Source organism: Molossus molossus, unplaced genomic scaffold, assembly GCF_014108415.1.
Source record: "Molossus molossus isolate mMolMol1 unplaced genomic scaffold, mMolMol1.p scaffold_m16_p_2, whole genome shotgun sequence".
NCBI classification, from domain to species: Eukaryota; Metazoa; Chordata; class Mammalia; order Chiroptera; family Molossidae; genus Molossus; species Molossus molossus.
The window spans coordinates 118,604,388-118,621,830 of record NW_023425355.1 but is presented as its reverse complement, the minus strand read 5'-3'; the positions used below and the strand labels follow the sequence as shown (position 1 = coordinate 118,621,830).

General features: G+C 34.4%; 1 protein-coding gene across 1 annotated transcript in view; it reads left to right on the top strand.

Annotated features, from left to right (window-relative positions):
• Positions 1–17,443, top strand: part of CFAP47 (cilia and flagella associated protein 47) — a 442,571-nt gene that overhangs the window by 399,548 nt on the left and 25,580 nt on the right. Inside the window, exons 60-62 of the mRNA XM_036270144.1 lie at positions 632–726; positions 4,592–4,744; positions 17,262–17,433. Coding sequence (XP_036126037.1) covers positions 632–726; positions 4,592–4,744; positions 17,262–17,433 — 420 coding nt within the window. The remainder of the gene's footprint in view (positions 1–631; positions 727–4,591; positions 4,745–17,261; positions 17,434–17,443) is intronic.

Below are 17,443 nucleotides of genomic sequence, written 5' to 3'. Positions count from 1 at the left end.
TTTGCATGTCCAGTTTAGAATATAACCCATGGGAACTGTATTACCTCTGAGTAATCACAAGTTAGTCACATTGGCAAATACCTAGACCAAGCTTTAAATGTAGGGGGAGCCTTGGCCAGTTTGGCTCAGCAGTTAGAGCATCAGCCCATGGACCAGACAATGGCCGGGTTCGGTTCCCGCTAAGGGCACGTACCCTGGTTGCAGTTTGTCTCCGGCCCCAGTTGGGGTCATGTGGGTGGCAACCACTTGATGTTTCTCTCTCATATCGGTGTTTCTCTCTCTCTCTTCCTCCCTCTCTCCTTCCTGCTCTATCTGAAGATAAATGAAAAAATGTCCTCAGGTGAGGATAAAAATAAATAAATGTAGGGGGAAGTGTTCTTCAATTTTAACTTACTTCTCATAATGGTTGTATTTCATTTTTATTTGTGATACTTTCCCAGGATTTGCTTAAAATATTTATGAAATGAACATTTGCTGAAAATATTTTGTATTTTATTTTTGTTTCTTTCTGCCAAAGTTTAAATTCACAAGGTTTGCTCAAATACCATTAGGTTAAAGAGAATATGCTCTTTTATGCTAATATTGAAAGTGTTTATGTTTTTTGTTCACTCTTAATTTAATTTCTCATTAGAATTATAGGAGTAGACTGTGGAGAAATCCAAGCAATACGATGGATATACCCTATCCTTGGACTCCCACAGGCAAAACATGAAGAATACCCTCCAAGTAGGTATATTTTAGTGTCAGAAAACACTAGGATTTAGACTGGCCAGTGTGGCTCAGTGGGTGAGTGTTGACCCAAGCACCAAGAGGTTGCTGGTTCGATTTCCAATCAGGGCACATGCCCAGGTTGTGGGCCAAATCCCCAGTGGGGGGGCATGCAGGAGGTGGCCAATCGATGTTCTCTCTCACATTTGTATCTCTAGAGATGTTTTCATCTCTATCTCCCTCTCCCTTCCTCTCTCTTTAAAATCAATAAAGAAAGAAAAAAGAAAAGAAAACACTAGGATTTGGAGGTTATTTAGAGGCCATGTCATCCCGTCTTTTCTTTGTACAAGTAAGAAGGTCGAGGTCCAGAGAAAGTAAGTTGTGAAATGAGCAGCCCTATTAGTGTGAGTGCTAGGGCTGAATCCGGTTCTAACAATGAGTCCAATGATATGTACACAAAACCACACCATTTCCCGTTGTTCTTCCTGTTGGTGAAAACTACAAATCAGCTAAGATCAAAATAACATTAACTTTAGGCCCCTTTATCTCGTTCTGTGAGGCACTCAAAGACCTGCACTAGATCTATAAGAGTCCCAGGAACTTAGGTTCTCCTGTCACATTTAATCACCATATTCCAGCTTCTGTGTAATTTGAAATCTTATCCAAGAACTATCCTATCCCTCTGTTCTTAGTTTTCCCAGACACAAACTTTTATGATGGTCTCCAAAAACTAGTAAGAAAAACTGAAGTTCTCCAGGAGGTTAGCTTTGCTATCATACACACAACATAAAATCTATACTTTAGAAATGCCTTTCTTTTTCTCAATGACCCTCTTTTTCCCTCCACATGATCCGGACTTTTCTCAAGTTTCTGTTTGTTCTCTTTCCTCAGTATTCTTCTCATGTTTTCCACATTCCTTGCTTTTCCCATTTGCCTCCGAAGATTAACCTAAGAAATTAATGCCTATTAGGTAGGCATAAAGCAAAATTTAGTATCCCAGTCTCTTACCAGGCTCTAGGCATAGTTCTTTATAACTAAGAAGCACGGAGTTGCTCTGCACAGCAAAGGGATAGTTATTTTGGATCTCACCCTTGAGCAACTCAGATGAGCTGAAAAAAAGTCTTGAAATTTTGTATTTTTTTCCTTCCTCCAGTACCAATTTTTGCTAGTGAAAAAGAGTTAGTTCTTTACTGACATAAATTATGTTACCAAACTTAGAAAGAAATAAAAATAAGTTTTGCTTGTGAGTAACAGCATTTTCCCTAATACATTGGAAGGCCAGGTTATATATTTCCTTATGGAGTTTCATTTTATCTGGAATAAAAATCTACATATCTAGAAGTACCCTTGACAATAAATGCCATTTGTTTTACTTGGTGTGTTTACTTTTGAGTTAAAAATTATCAATACATATAAATATTTCAAATATACCAAATTATCTTCAGATGTTTCACAAACATGTCAAAATGTTTGTTTCTTTCTAAAAGATAGTTGTCTCTATACTTTCCAAAGAGCTAAACAATTTAAAATTTGTAGTACAGGCATGTGATCTATGTGATATAAGAAAGCCTAGACATCATTTTCTTGGAATTCTAACAGTGTTGCTTGTGTCTATGTAGATGCAGTTTTATTTAAACCAGATTGACGATTTAAAGACTTTTTTTTCAATCTAAAGCAAAGCCTATGAGAGCATAAACATAATTTTTGTACAGTTTCCTTCAATGAAAATTAAATATGCTCCAGAAACATAGAGACACTTTTTATCCAGTCATATCACTTGGTTATTATTCTATTTTTAAATTAAACGTGAGTTCTTTAATTAGCCTATGTTGCATTAGCCCAACCCAATAATAGCATCAGTGTTCGGAAACAGATTGTGTGCTAGTTATTAAATCATTTTTACAAAAGTCTAAAACCTATTCTAGTAATCATTTTTATCTACAGATGCTCTTGGGAAACAAATTGGTATAATTTTATAAATATATATTATTTACTTTCTGTACAGTTTATTCTTCATTCTTAAGAACACATTAGAGATAACCTATTGCTTTCCCAACTCAACTGTTTTATCATCAATGTTTGTTTATTTTCTTTTTCATGTACCTATCACCCAGGTTACTCTTAATCCCAGGGTACTTTTGTTGTTCTGTTTTATTCTCTCTTTGCATTCTTATCTGGTCCTGTCCACTAGGGCAGATAATTAGAAAAGGACTCCACTACCTGTCACAGTGGAAATACAATGGAATGTGAATCCACTGTGATTGCGTGATTCTTACATTGTCAGGACACTAATTTCCTAAGGACTTAATATGACAAGACCAGTGACATGATACTAATTGTAAATTTGATCACAGTAATTTCCAACCTAATGCTTTAAGACTGAAGTGAATGATAACCAGAAAAGCTTGTACATTTTCCTCAGCCATTGCATCCCTCTTAATTTACATTTAACTTTGTACCCTTATTGTACATTTCATATTTATTTTAAGTCTAAAATGTTGATTATCAACCTGTAAAATTTTAAATTAAAAATACATTTATTTTAAACATTTACACTGAAATGTGGTATGTATTGTGAAATCGCATACATCTGAGGACATTATCCAATTTTGCAGTCTAGGGGAATATATTATTGATGCCACAAAAGCATAGCTTAATACATTTCAAAAGCTTTTTTAACATTATAGTTCCATTTTTATTTCTTATATTCAATTTATGTCCTGTATTCATCTGAAGTGATAAAAATATAACATTTAATATATTTTAGAGAAATACTATTCTTATTTATATGGACTAAAGTATACGTGGCCCCATAATGTAATCTCGAGCTAATGCCAGAGACATACATTAATACTCCTTTATATAATTAGTAGTCATATAAAAACAATATTTTGGTTTCTCACAAGATCACTGACACTTCTGTACTCGATGTAAGAAAATATTGTAATTATATATATATATATATATGAATATCTAAAGTATATTTTTTAAAATCCTCACCTGAAGATATGTTTTCACTGATGTTTAGAGAGGTGGGGGGAGAGAAGGAGAGACAGAAAGACATTGATGTAAGAGAGAAACATCAATAAGTTGCCTCCTGTGTGAGCTCCAACCAGAGATAGAACCCGTAACATTGGTATGTGCCCTGACCTGGAATTGAACCTGCAATCTTTCTGGTGTATGGGACAATGCTCCAACCAACTGAGCCACCCAGCCAGGGCTAAATACATAAATTTTTATGCTATACATTACAATATAGTCACATTTTAATATTAATTTTAAATAATTTATTACAATTTTATTTTTAACTGTTAATGGTGTATTTTGTAAATTTAAAAGCAATTAACAAATGAAAATCAAAGTAGTTTAAAGCAATTTTAAGGTGCATATAAATAAATAATATAGTAGGAACTATTTTAAAATTGTTACAAAATAAAGGTTACATAACTCACTTTTTAAATTATTTGAAGGTATTTGTTATAGTATAATTATATAAGTAGAGTTTGGTGTTTACAGCAATGAACATATAGATAGCTGAAAAATTCATGTGTTGACCACCAGTTAAATTATTGATATAACTAGGTCAGTTTCTGAATAAGATTTCTATATCCTAGTACAATCTTCAATTACCTAATTCAATTACCGAATTGTCATGCTATTTTTATATATTATTTAATAATCATTTTATTACAAAATGTCAGTGTATATGGATACTGTGTGAGTGTGTGTGTGTGTGTGTGAATGACAGACACAATGTAAAGTCAAAGTATGCTAAAGAAACTTTTATTTTTCATGACATAATTTAATCATTTATTTTCTTCTAGCTGAAGAATGATCATATAACCTAATAGTCAAATTAACTGGAAATAATTCCTTCTCGTAGGTGTCATAAAATCTCAGGCCAAGAAACGGATAGAAAAGGAGGTGGAAATCACAGTAACTGGTGAATTTTTGGGAGAAAATCCTATATTAAATGAATCAGATTTTACAGTGGTTCCAAAACAACGTTCATATTCATCTTATGAAGATATTGATGGTAAGAAAGCCATAGTCATGGGTATAAAACATAATGATAAAACCTCAGTTTTCTTATATTGCAGGTTGCTGATTACTCAGTTATATAAAAATCCATGCCCATTTATTTTTCATTTACAATATATCATTAAAATAGTGCTCAACAAGTGTTCATTTATGTTTGTTTCCTTCACAGTAGTTATCTCCAAAATAATGATAATTATAGTTATTAATGGCTTTATAAGAATATAGTGTTATTACAGTTTATCATCAGAATCCTTATGAAGCAGGTAGTATGACTATATTTTTATTTTACAAATGAGGAAATCTAAGTCATGATTTGTACAGGGTCATACACTATAGCAGTGGAAGGCATGGTCTATGAATCCAGGCTTGACTATTTTTTAAAACATTTTAAAAATTGAAATAACTTTAGATTTAAAACCTAGATGTGAAATAGTAGGCTCTGAACTATTCATATTGTAATCAGGCCTAACCTAATTGCTTTTCCTTTTAAAGCCCTGTAGGAATCAAACTTTTTTTTAATGAAGGCACAAGCTAAGAGGTTCCTTAACATAAAGTGTAATGCCTGGTACAGAGTGGTCAATCAGTAAGCAAGAGTTGTTTCTACTTTCCCATTATGATCACATTCTGTTCTCTTTCACTTCCTACCCTATTTGATCCTGTTGCTCTTTCTTTTCAGTAGTAGTGTTTACCCAGTGCTTTCTACGTAAGACCTTGAAACTTATAAAATTACAAATATTCATCCATTTGTGAACCACAGACATGTCTGTTTCATATGAAAGGACTGGTATTTGATCTTTTTAATCTAAAATATCTTTTCATGTGATTCAATCTATATAAAATAATCCAGAATGAACCTTCACCGTTAGTCATTCCAGCCTCTTTTTTCCCTAGGTTGTTAACCTGTTACTCAACCAAGTGGAATCCCTTGCTAGTTCTGTATAGTTACCATGTACTTTCCCAGCATGGTGTTTGTCTATGAGATAGTCTGTCCTGCCCATCTTGCCAACTTCAACTCCTTTTCCCACTAGCCATATAATGTGTGTATTTCAATCATATAGTCTTCTCTTACTTAGAGTGGGCATCTAATGAAGGTTGAGCATGTGAGTCTTCTCTCTCCCCCACATCTTTTGTAGTCAACACAGAAAGTCTGTTTCTCTTCATTTGCTGAAGCTGCAATAAGTAAGAATGGGGAGTAGGTTTTTCTCTGCATGCCTGTTTTTCTCCTCTCTTTGCAGGCCTATTTTCTCTGTCTACCAATCAACTTATACACATGGCTCAGTCATGATCAATAGGTTCTTCCTTTTATTTAAGGACACACTCAGTAACTCCCAACAGATTATTCAAACTGGGGTTCTGTTATTTGCAAACAAGCATTTTAAAAGTAAATATAGAAGAGGATCTAGAAATAATAAATATCTCTTAAATGAATTACAAAAATGTCAGATTAATCTCCCACACATAATCTCACTATAAGATTTGGAAGACAGTCCTGCCTGGTGTGGCTCAGTGCTTAATAGTGTTGACCCGCACATCAATGGGTTGCAGGGTCGATTCCCCGTAAAGGGCATGTACTTGGGTTGCAGGTTCAATCCCCGGCCCCAGGTTGGGGCATGTGCAGGAGGCAACCAATTGATGTTTCTCTCACACATTGATGTTTCCCTCTCTGTCTCTCTCTTCTTCCCTTTCACTCTCTGAAGAAAAAAAAAAAAACTAGGGGAAAATATACTTGGATGAGGATTAACATCAACAAAGCGAAATTTAGAAGATAATATTTCAAAAACTGGAGATGGAATTATGAAATGAGTATCTATGTTATATGTACCCTACGTATTTCATAACATATTTGGAATTATAAAAAATTAATTAATACTGGCGTTCTTTTTATTTACTGGCTAGTTATTGATCCTCTGAACTATGTGAGATAAGGAGATAGCAACCTATTATTAGGTTGCATAATGAGATATTTAATTTTAATTATGTTAATTTATTAGTTATTTCCTTTTTCTCTTTCAATTTTTATTTTCTAATTGCACAAATGCCAACTTAATCACAGACCACTTAAATTTCTTTAAAAAGTGAGATAAATTTAAATGAGAAGGGAATTTTCTATTGTAATTCTATTCGATTACTCCTTATTTTAAATAACTATTTTTTAATATGAATCAGAATTATGAAAGCCATTTTTATTTATCTCAAAATAATTATTATAAGTTGGATACAGATTTTGCTTTAGTGAATCATATAGCAGCATTAGAAGAATGTAGGGAATGTAATCTTTAAATTGTCTAGCTGGTGTGGCTCAGTGGTTGAGCATTGACCCATGCACCAAGAGGTCCCATCCCGATCAGGACTCATGCCCAGGTTGTGGGCCCAATCCTCAGTGGGGGGCATGCAGGAGGTGGCCAATCAATGTTCTCTCTCATTGATGTTTCTATCTCTCTCTCCGTCTCCTTTCCTCTTTCTCTAAAATCAATAAAGAAAGAAAGAATACCCTGTCAGCTCTCTTTTCTTCAACTAATAACCAATACTGAAAGAGAATTCTGATTATTTATGCAAATCAGGGATAAAAATATTAGTGTAGATTAACTGGAGTTTAAATGTGTAACACAACTGCCAATTTCCATTGATATATACATTTTTTATTAATATAGACCATCATTTTAATAAGCAGCTAAGTTATAGTAACTGATCCCCAGTGAATATCCAGGCCCTTTCTGAAGCGAAATTGTTTTGTGTGTCATGTGCTATGCTTAAGTGAATATTAATAGTTGAGTGTTCAAACCTTGGTTTCTATTTGAAATCTATCCTGTTGAAGACAAAATGTTAATGCTCTATGACATTAAGTGTAAAAGAAGGTAAAGAAATCCTTGTATATGGGAACCATTTTAATAACATCTAACTACTTTAAATTGCTTAAGTTGTATTCTTCTAAGGTTGCAAGCTAAAGAAATTATAATTCTTATAATAGAAATTGATTGAATCTTATTATCTGGAAAATTTACTTTCTTCACGATAAACAAGGTCTATAAGGAAGCTGCCAACAACATCATTTTGGGAGGTTTGAAAGGCATAATATATGAGGAAAACAGTCTCAACTAGCTCTTCAAAATATACCTTTTGTAATGGCTCATATTCACCTTTTCATTACTTTTCATGATGAAAAAGAGCACTTAATATTGAAAACTATTTGGAAGGTTTTCAGGCTTCTCTCTTCCCATAATTTCTTCTACAATAGCTTTTTCTCTGCTCAATACCAACAAACTCAAGAAGCTCATCTATTTTTTTTTTTAGCTAAAGACATTTTAATTTGTGAATGTTTCTGTTCTGAAACTTGTCTTGCTATCCAGAAGTATGGTTTTTTTTTTTCAGTCTTCTCTCAACTTTAATGTTTTGCTGGTCTTTATAGTTCCTGAATATTTAATAAATCACATTGTTTTGGTTCCTTAAAGGCATCTAGTAATAACTTGATTCCTTTCTCTGCCCTTATTCGAAAGGTGTAACCAACTTGCCTGCACTCTCTGAATCTCCCTATTGCCCTTCTCCTCTCACCTATATTTTTATGAAGGCACAAGTCTGACCACAAAATCTGAGAACTCTTTTTTAGTTTTTAGTATATGCAAGGGGAAACCAGCTGCTTTTCTCCATGCATATAATTTAATTATAGTCACTCAACAAACAGTGTCTAACAGAATCTTGTTGTTCATGCCATTTTTCACTTCCTAATGTTTCTTAAATCATTTATGGTGGAAATTAAAACACTTCACTCAGTAGCTTGGATTGTAATGGAGTTTTCAGTGTGATTCTTGATTGCATCCTGTATTCCTTCTTCCAAGTATACTGAGAAGTAGATGTAGAAATACGGCAGATGGAGATCAGATGGTTACCTTTATTAATTATAAAGGTGGACTGGAAATGACTTGGTACTATGGATTTTTGGGGGGCTTATTAATAACATCCACCAAGATTGAGTGCATTTACGATGAACTACCCAGTTGTAAACTCTCTGTAGGAACAACCTATGCATGAAGGAGGAGGAGAAAGTGTGTATCCTGGATTTAAAACATTGGGAAAGGAAGAGAAGGGTATACTCATCTGCTCATGTTCCATTTCTTCACCCAAATTCACTGATCAGATATGTTGTTTTTTCCTTTGATGGCAAGTCATAAGGGAGGAAGCAAATGATGCTGATTATTTTTCCTCATGAGTTTTTCTTTCTTGTGAGTGAATGGGCTCCTCTATGTAAATAGAAGTAGGAGATAAGAATTCTCACCACTCTTCCTTTATCTTCTCCCTTTATCTCCTTTCCCAGAGAATCCAATAAAACTCTCAAACCTCATTAAGTGAAAATGCCAGGACTTCTTTGCTCTCTCTGCCCCCACTCCTCACACACACCACTGAGTTAACCAGGATTGATCACTTTTATATTTTCTTCATTCAGCAACAATCTAGTGAGCATCTTTGCTGCCAGATAGTATGCTGAGACCCAGGGATACCAAAATTAACAAGTCACAGACTTGGAATTCAAAGAACATCTATCCAACATATTGGATTTCTGTGCCTTTATTATTGGTAATGCTCTACTGGGATATTTATACAGTGGAATCTTGGTTCTCGAACTTAATTTGTTCTGGAAGGCTGTTCAAGAAGTGATTTGATCAAATACCAAATCATTTTTTTTTCCATTAGAAATGTAAATTGAATTAATTTGTTTCAGATGCCCAAATGATTCCGTTTTAACCTTTCTTATAGACAGTACAGTACGTTTAATGTACTGTTTAACTCATAAACAAACACTTCTTAAATTTAATCACCCCATATTAGCCTTAAACAAATCACTTTCAACACTCATACGAGGGGAGTCTTTCAGGAGGTAAGTAGGCAGCTTCTTTGCTTGATATCCCTACCTAAGTGCTTTTTGTTTATCCAAACCAACAACAGTTTTTCTGCGTCTTCAGTTGCCTGTGATCATTGTTTCTTTCACACCATTAGCAATGTTACCCAATGATATTTTTTCATTGATTTTTAGAGAGAGTGAAAGGGAGGGGTGAAAGGGAGAGAGAGACACATCAATTGGTTGCCTCCTGCAGGACCCCGACCAGACTAGGGATCTAACCTGCAACCCAGATACTTGCCATTGACTGGGAATGGAACCTAAGACCCTTTGGTGTGCTGGCCAATGCTCCAATCACTGAGCCATGCTGCCAAGGCACCATGAGCACTCTTGATGGCCTTTTTATGTTTAAAATTATGCTAATCATCCATTTCATCAACAACAAAAGCAAAAACAAACACATAAAAATATTCACAGCAGTATTTCCTGAGATGTTAGTGGTAAACTGATCCATACTGGCTATTATCTTTTTTGTTTGTAGCTTGACAATTTTTGTCATGCTGATTTATCAGCATGAAAATGTTGTCAGGTTGAAAACTGAAGTTTGTTCGACAACCTAGACATTTTTTTTTGTGAACAACTTGGTCCAGGACCGAATTGATCAAGATGGGAGAAGTTTGAGAACCGAGGTTTAACTGTACTTGGATTTTTAGACTGTATTTTGCAATATCACTTCCTAACATTACAAATTATTCTCTCTGGACAGAATTTCTCCTTTAATTGTATTTCTTCCTAACTGATTTTAAGTCCATGCATTCTTTGTGTGTCTCTAGGAAGTAGTTAAGTGATTTTCTCTGTGGGACTTTTTCTGTGAGAGAGGTTTTACCATTTAACAGAACATCAGATTCATGCTACTTCCTTTTATTTCTCAGGTGTTCTGCATCTTAAGGCTATTTTTCTTTGTTTAATCTGTTGTCTTTTTTTTTTGTCTGATTTGCTGATTTATGTGTTACACTGGTCTCTTTTAACCCTAGGCCAGTCATCATGCTATATGTCTTTTGCATGTCATACATAAACTCCCATGTCCGGTTTGCTTTGTAATCACAAACAGGTCCTGAGAAACCTGGTATTGGTCTTCCATGACCCCACATTGACCTCTAGACTTGATCCTTTGCTCTGCTTCTCTTTATTTTACTTTGTTTTCTCAACTCACTCCATTAAGGCTTCTGTCCTTAGTACTCTTATAAAATGGCCCTAATCCGATGGTCAGATTTGTGTTCTGAGCTTACTCAACTTGTCAGCAGCATGCTGTTTTGAGATGGAAACATGGTCCTCTCAATGTCATTCAGTAGATTTCCTTACTAATACACAAAATAAAATTTTATCAAAAAGAAAATACAAAAATATGGTACCTAAATCTTGGATAGAGTCTGAAATTGTATGCTAATTGCTAAAGGCTCAGATAAAATATTTATGTTAAAGTTAGTCCCTTTTTTATTTCTGATATCTTGTTTAAAATAAAACATGTAAGAAAAGCATCAGCCATATGGCCTCTTTCTTCTTTTAATTTTTATTTTGTAGTATACTGTACTTGCAGTCATATCAGAGGAGCATACAGTTATTTTAGTTAATAAACATGTTTGGTCTATTAAATTACCTTATTAAAATGAAGTGAAACATGTAAATGATATACCTCTTAAAATGTATATAAAAATAATAAGTGTGTACATGACACATTTTTCTTTCTTTTCAAAGAAAATAGCTCTAGGTAGTTTATCCAGCATCCTCTATTTTCTTGAACTACCTTCTTGTCTTCATCCTATTTCAAATTTGTCTTCAGTACTCTACTTATTCATTAGATGACTATTATGTTCTGTCAAACAAATATATATAGCCATTATTAATAAAGATAACACTATAGAAATTTAGGGAAATAACATGAATAATAATGTCTATTATACTTTAATATTCATTTCTCTGTAACTGAGACATTTTTTGTTATGTTTGTTATGAAATGTATTTTTTACAGATTAAAATGCATGTGGTATAACAATCTATAATTTCAAAATATATTTTGCAGCCCAGCCAGTGTGGCTCAGTGGATTGAGCATCGTCCCATACACCAAAAAGTCACTGGTTCGATTCTTGGTCAAGGCACATGCCTGGGTTGTGGGCTTGATCCCTAGCAGGGGGTGTGCAGGAGGCAGCTGATCAATGTTGATGCTTCTCTCTCATCATTGTTTTTTTTTTTTTCTTTCTCTCCCTTTCCCTTCTTTTCTCTCTAAAACCAAAAAGAACATATGTTTTAAAGTATATTTTGCAAATAGCCTGGTTATAATTTAGTACATTTTGATTATTTATCATGTTAAGTCAACTGTTCTTTTATTAAAAATTATTGATATCCTTCCACATTGAATTAAATTCAGTCATTGTCTTGAGAAATTCACCTAAGTAACAGGAACCCTTGGCTAGCATAGCTCTCACTGCATGATTTCCTGGCACTATGATACAGGCATTATATTGAATGATAATTATGCAGGGACCATATTTGAATGGGAGACATATTTCTTTTGTTCATCATAATGACTTTGCTACCATACCCAAATGATTATTACCATTATTATTTTATGACATGATAAACAGATAGGTAGATAGATATATGATACTCTGAAATTCTCTAAAACCTGTTTGATTAAATATCCTGTATATATGTTAAGGGTATGAATATAGTACTGAAGTGATAAGTTCAATGATTCTAGTTACCAGTCATGACTGCTCAAGTAGCTCCCGCTTTATTCATAGCTAGGCATTTCTTCATCTTAATTTACAACCTCCTCTCATTCTTGTATAACCACAACCTGGCCTGACCTACTGCAGAATCTTCATTAACTTATCTTCTAATCCCCTTTTGTTCAGTGTACATTAAATGAGCACATCACTTCCATACTTAAAACATTCAGTGGCATCCCATTATTCTTAGAACTCCCACATCCTCACTACCCACATGGTCTTGCCAACTCTTTCCGCTTCATCTCTTGACAGGTTCTTCCCACTCTCTCCGCTACACACACACACAAGTTCTTCCTCACATGGGCTGAGTTGGTTTTCACCATGGAAAATTCCCCCATGCTTCTCTAATGCCTAAGCGGCATTTTCTTTCTCTCTACATCTAAGTAACTCCTATTGCCGTTCAGTTTGTTGTATTTGTCTCCTCCTCAGGACCTTAGCAGTTAGGTTCCCATAACTTCTTGCTCTCATAACCTTCTTTACTTCTGCATAGTAGCAGTTATCACAGTAATATTTTATTATTATTTTTTTTATCCTCACCTGAGGATATTTTTTTCATTTTTTATTCAGGTAGAGTGGGAGGGAGACAGAGGAAGAGAGAGAGAGAGAGAGAGAGAGAGAGATCGACGTGAAAGGGACACATCAACTGGTTGCCACCTGCACAACCAACCAGGGCCGGGGACAAACTGCAACCGAGGTACATGCCCTTAGCGGGAACCGAACCCGGGTCTCTCTGGACCGCAGGCTGACACTTTAACTGCTGAGCCAAACTGGCCAGGGCCTTTTCTTTTCTTTTTATTATTATTATTATTTATTATTATTTTCCACAGTAATATTTTAAAAGCTAGTGATATAATTGGTAGTTTATTGGCAATTCTTTCCTCTCAATCATAAGCTCCATGAGGACAAGAACCATCATTTCAAGGAAAGTTTTCAATTATTATGCACTGAATGAATACAGAGATGAATAAGTGATAAGAAAAATGTTATGTTTTGAAAGTATGTTTAGATGTTGGGTGTGGAAACAAGATTATCTGCCTCTATTCATTAATTTAGCCGAAGCTCAAAAGTTTCACTGGGGCAAAATCTACAAGGTCTTACTATTCAAGAAAATCTTCAGAGAATAGGTGATTTAAAATGGGAAGTGCTTTAAAACAAGCATGTGATAACTATTGTACATTGTAAGATAGAAAAAAAACAGAGGCTGGTAAATATTTATATACCTATTAAAACACAATTGAAGCTAAGTATATATTTCTCTGACTATTAATCTAATGAATTCAAGTGTCTTTTTAAGGGTTTACTATAAAAGGACATAATTCTCTCCAATATTGAAGAAATTGTTACAGCATTCCCAAGGACTATTGACTTGTAACTCTGAAATTATAATGTATATTATGGTAAACTACATTTATTTAAACACCTTTTTAAAAATTTTCTCCAAAATAAACTTTTGTTTATTCTCCTTTGTATTTGAAAAGTGATACTGCTAATGTATTAAATTTACTTCTTTTTTATTGTTGAAAGTATTACAGATGTCCCTTTTCTCCCCATTGACCCCCTCCTCCTTGTTTCCACTCCACCTCTACCTTCCCCAACATAATGTCTGTGTTGATTGGTTGTGCATATATGCATATAAGTTTTTTGGTTTATCTCTTCCCACCCTTCTCACCCACCATCCCTCTGAGGTTTGTTAGTCTGTTCCCTATTTTCATGACTCTGGATCTATTTTGATAGCCACCTTATTTTGTTCATTATATTACATAAACTGTGAGATCATGTGGTACTTGTCTTTCTCTGACTGGCTTATATTGCATAGCATAATACTCTCCAGGTCCCTCCATGTTGCCTCAAAGGGTAAGAGATCTTTCTTTCTGACAGCTGCATAGTATTCCATTGTGTAAATATACCACAGTTTTTTATCCACTCATCTACTGACGGGTACTTGGGCTGTTTCCAGATCTTAGCGATTATAAATAGTGCTGCTATGAACATGGGGTACACATATTCTTTCTGATTGGTGTTTCAGGCTTCTTAGGATATATTCCTAGAAGTGGAATCACTGGTCAAATGGCAATTCCACTTTTAATTTTTTGAGGAAACACTATATTGTTTTCCATAGTGGCTACTCTCGTCGGCATTCCCATCAGCAGTGTACTAGAGTACCCTTTTCTCCACATGCTCGCCAGCTTGTGTTGCTTGAGGATTTGTTGAGGGCTGCCATTCTGGAAGGTGTGAAGTGATATCTCATAGACATTTTAATTTGCGTCTCTCTTATGATTAGAGATATTGAGCATTTTTTCATATGTCTCCTGGCTACTTGTATGTCCTGTTTGGAGAAATGCCTGTTCAGGTTCTCTGCCCATCTTTTAATTGGATTATTTGTCTTCCTTTTGTTGACTTGTATGGGTACTCTCTATATTTTCATATTAACCCCTTATCCGATGTATCATTGGTAAATATGTTCTCCCAGAGAGTGGGTTTCCTTTCCATTTTGATGCTAGTTTCTTTTGCCATGAAGAAGCTTTTTTAGTTTGATATAGTCCCATTTATTAATTTTTTTCTTTGTTTCTCTGCCCTTGGCTGTGTATCAGTGAAAATTCTGCTACATATGATGTCTGAGATTTCTCTGCCTAGATTTTCTTCTAGGATTTTCATTGTTTCACGAGTTATATTTAATTCTTCTATCCATTTTGAGTTTATTCTTGTGTATGGTGTAAGTTGGTGGTCTAGCTTCACTTTTTTGCATGTGGCTGTCCAATTTTCCCATTTATTAAAGAGACTGTCTTTTTCCATTGTATGCTCTTGCCTCCTTTGTCAAATATTAATTGTGCATACTGTCTTGGGTCGATATCTCGGTTCTCTTTCTGTTCCATTGATCTATATGCTTATTCTTGTACCAGTACCAGGCTGTTTTTATTACGAAGGCTTTGTAGTATAACTTGATATTGTGATCCCTCCCACTTTGTTCTTCTTTTTCAAGATAGCTGTGGCTATTTGGGGCGCTTTTTTGGTTCTATATAAACTTTTGGAGTATTTTTAAACACCTTTTTTTAGAAATGTGCGGTTATCCTCTTAAACTTATAAGCTAAACTTGTCATAAGAATAATTTTATTCAACAATCAAATGGTAATTGATTTACACTGTGCTAAGTGACTTAGCACTTATCAACTCAATCCACATAAAAATATAGATTCTCTCCAAATTAGGAGCATAGCAAAGGCATGTTTCTTACTTGATAATATGACTTTTCCAATAAAATGCAGACTGAACAGATGAGCTTTAAGGCACAATACAGAATGTCAGTTTATCATGATTTTGTTCAACCTGATTCTGTCCCTCTCCCTTAGGTACTCATATAATAAATTTGAGTTACAGACAAAGAAGATATGTATAGTTTGAAAAATATACTCATGTGGTTTCTAGTTGCCTCACCTCCCCCCATCCCCTAGCTTATAAGAATATCTGTATTTTGTAATAATGGATCTTCTTAGGCTTGGTGCTTCTGAAACTAAATTTCACTTCTCCTTTCTTATGTTCATTATGACACACCATTCCCATAAAAGCTTCAATAATTTGGCAGAAATAAATGCGAAATCTCAGCTACATACAGTGCTTGCTTTTTAAAAATAGTATGTAATTTTAATGCAATTGGGAATTTCATCTCCCATTAAACACTCTTCAATTTATCAAATTTTGTTTCTCTCTGTGGAGCGTGGCTTCCTATGGAACATTTCCATATCTCATTCTCAAAACAAATAGACACAATATGTAGACATATTGGTTTTGCTATAGCAAAGAATGGTTATTGATGGGAACAACAATTGCCAATTTGTCAACAAGGTGAAAACCAGCAATTCAGAAAGTCAGAGATTTATTTTTACATGTGGAAAAAGAAAAAAAAGAGATCTGTTTTATGAGGGTGTGGACCAGCCATTTATTTTACATTAATAAGGTTTGCTGAGTAATCATTAAATGTGACTTGGACTTCTTACACCCAAGCTATTTTTCAGATCTCTATTGCAAAAATTATAATTAACTATATTTGAAAGATGATCTGGTTTCTGTTAGAGCAAGGTGGCCATCACTCTTGTGAACCTAAGGATCACTTTTACCTTATACACTGGAGATAGACTTTAGGAATTAGCTCAGCTGTGGACCAGGTCAAGTCATGGCTCTCTGACCTCTCTTCCGTGACCCACATGCAACAAATTCCTCAATTTGGAATTTGAGATCCTTACATGTATGTGGAGAGTAAATATAATAGATGTTTGTACTTCTCTTCTATATGCCAGTCCTAACTTTAAGATTTTTTTTTTTATATGTACCCAACAAAACCGTGCTGTGACTTTCCTCTGGTAACCTACTGGTTAAGGAAATACAGTTAACTAGATTGTCTATAGTACCCCAAGACTAAAACATGAAGAACTTTCTCTTTTAGCAAAATAAAGCAGAATTTGAAACTCCTGTCCTAATGGATTGGAATACTGTTTAAACTTAATTCAAGTCTTTCTTTATAAATTGTGTCTATAGGCTTTTAATACATTTATTATATAGAGCATGCCATATTATTTGTATTTTACAGCAAATATTGACTATTCAATTCCATTTTGCTATTTCTTGTTTTAGAAATCTGAATTTTAAAGATTTAAGGTGAGAATTATCTTCAGTGATTATTTTTTATATTTATTCACTTATTTATTTACCTTTTAACAAAACCATTCTGAGTACTATTATGCATCTGGTAATATACTAGGTATGAACACGAAGCTTAACAACATCTACCCCCGCCTCCCCATAAATACCGGTGCATAATTAGTGTTGCCATGTAACTGATGTTCAATATATATATATTTAATTAAGTTGAAATACACTTTAATCTTGATTTTCCTAGATGTACCTATAAAACGTGAATTTGAATATGAAATTCTATATGAATCTGAAGATGTGAAGTCTTACTTGCAGCCCTCTGTGGCCATATATTTGAGGAAGAAATCTTATGATATCAAGGCTCAAATGATAACATTGGGATTCAGTCTGATATTTTCACCAAAGAAACCATTGAGGTAAACCTGC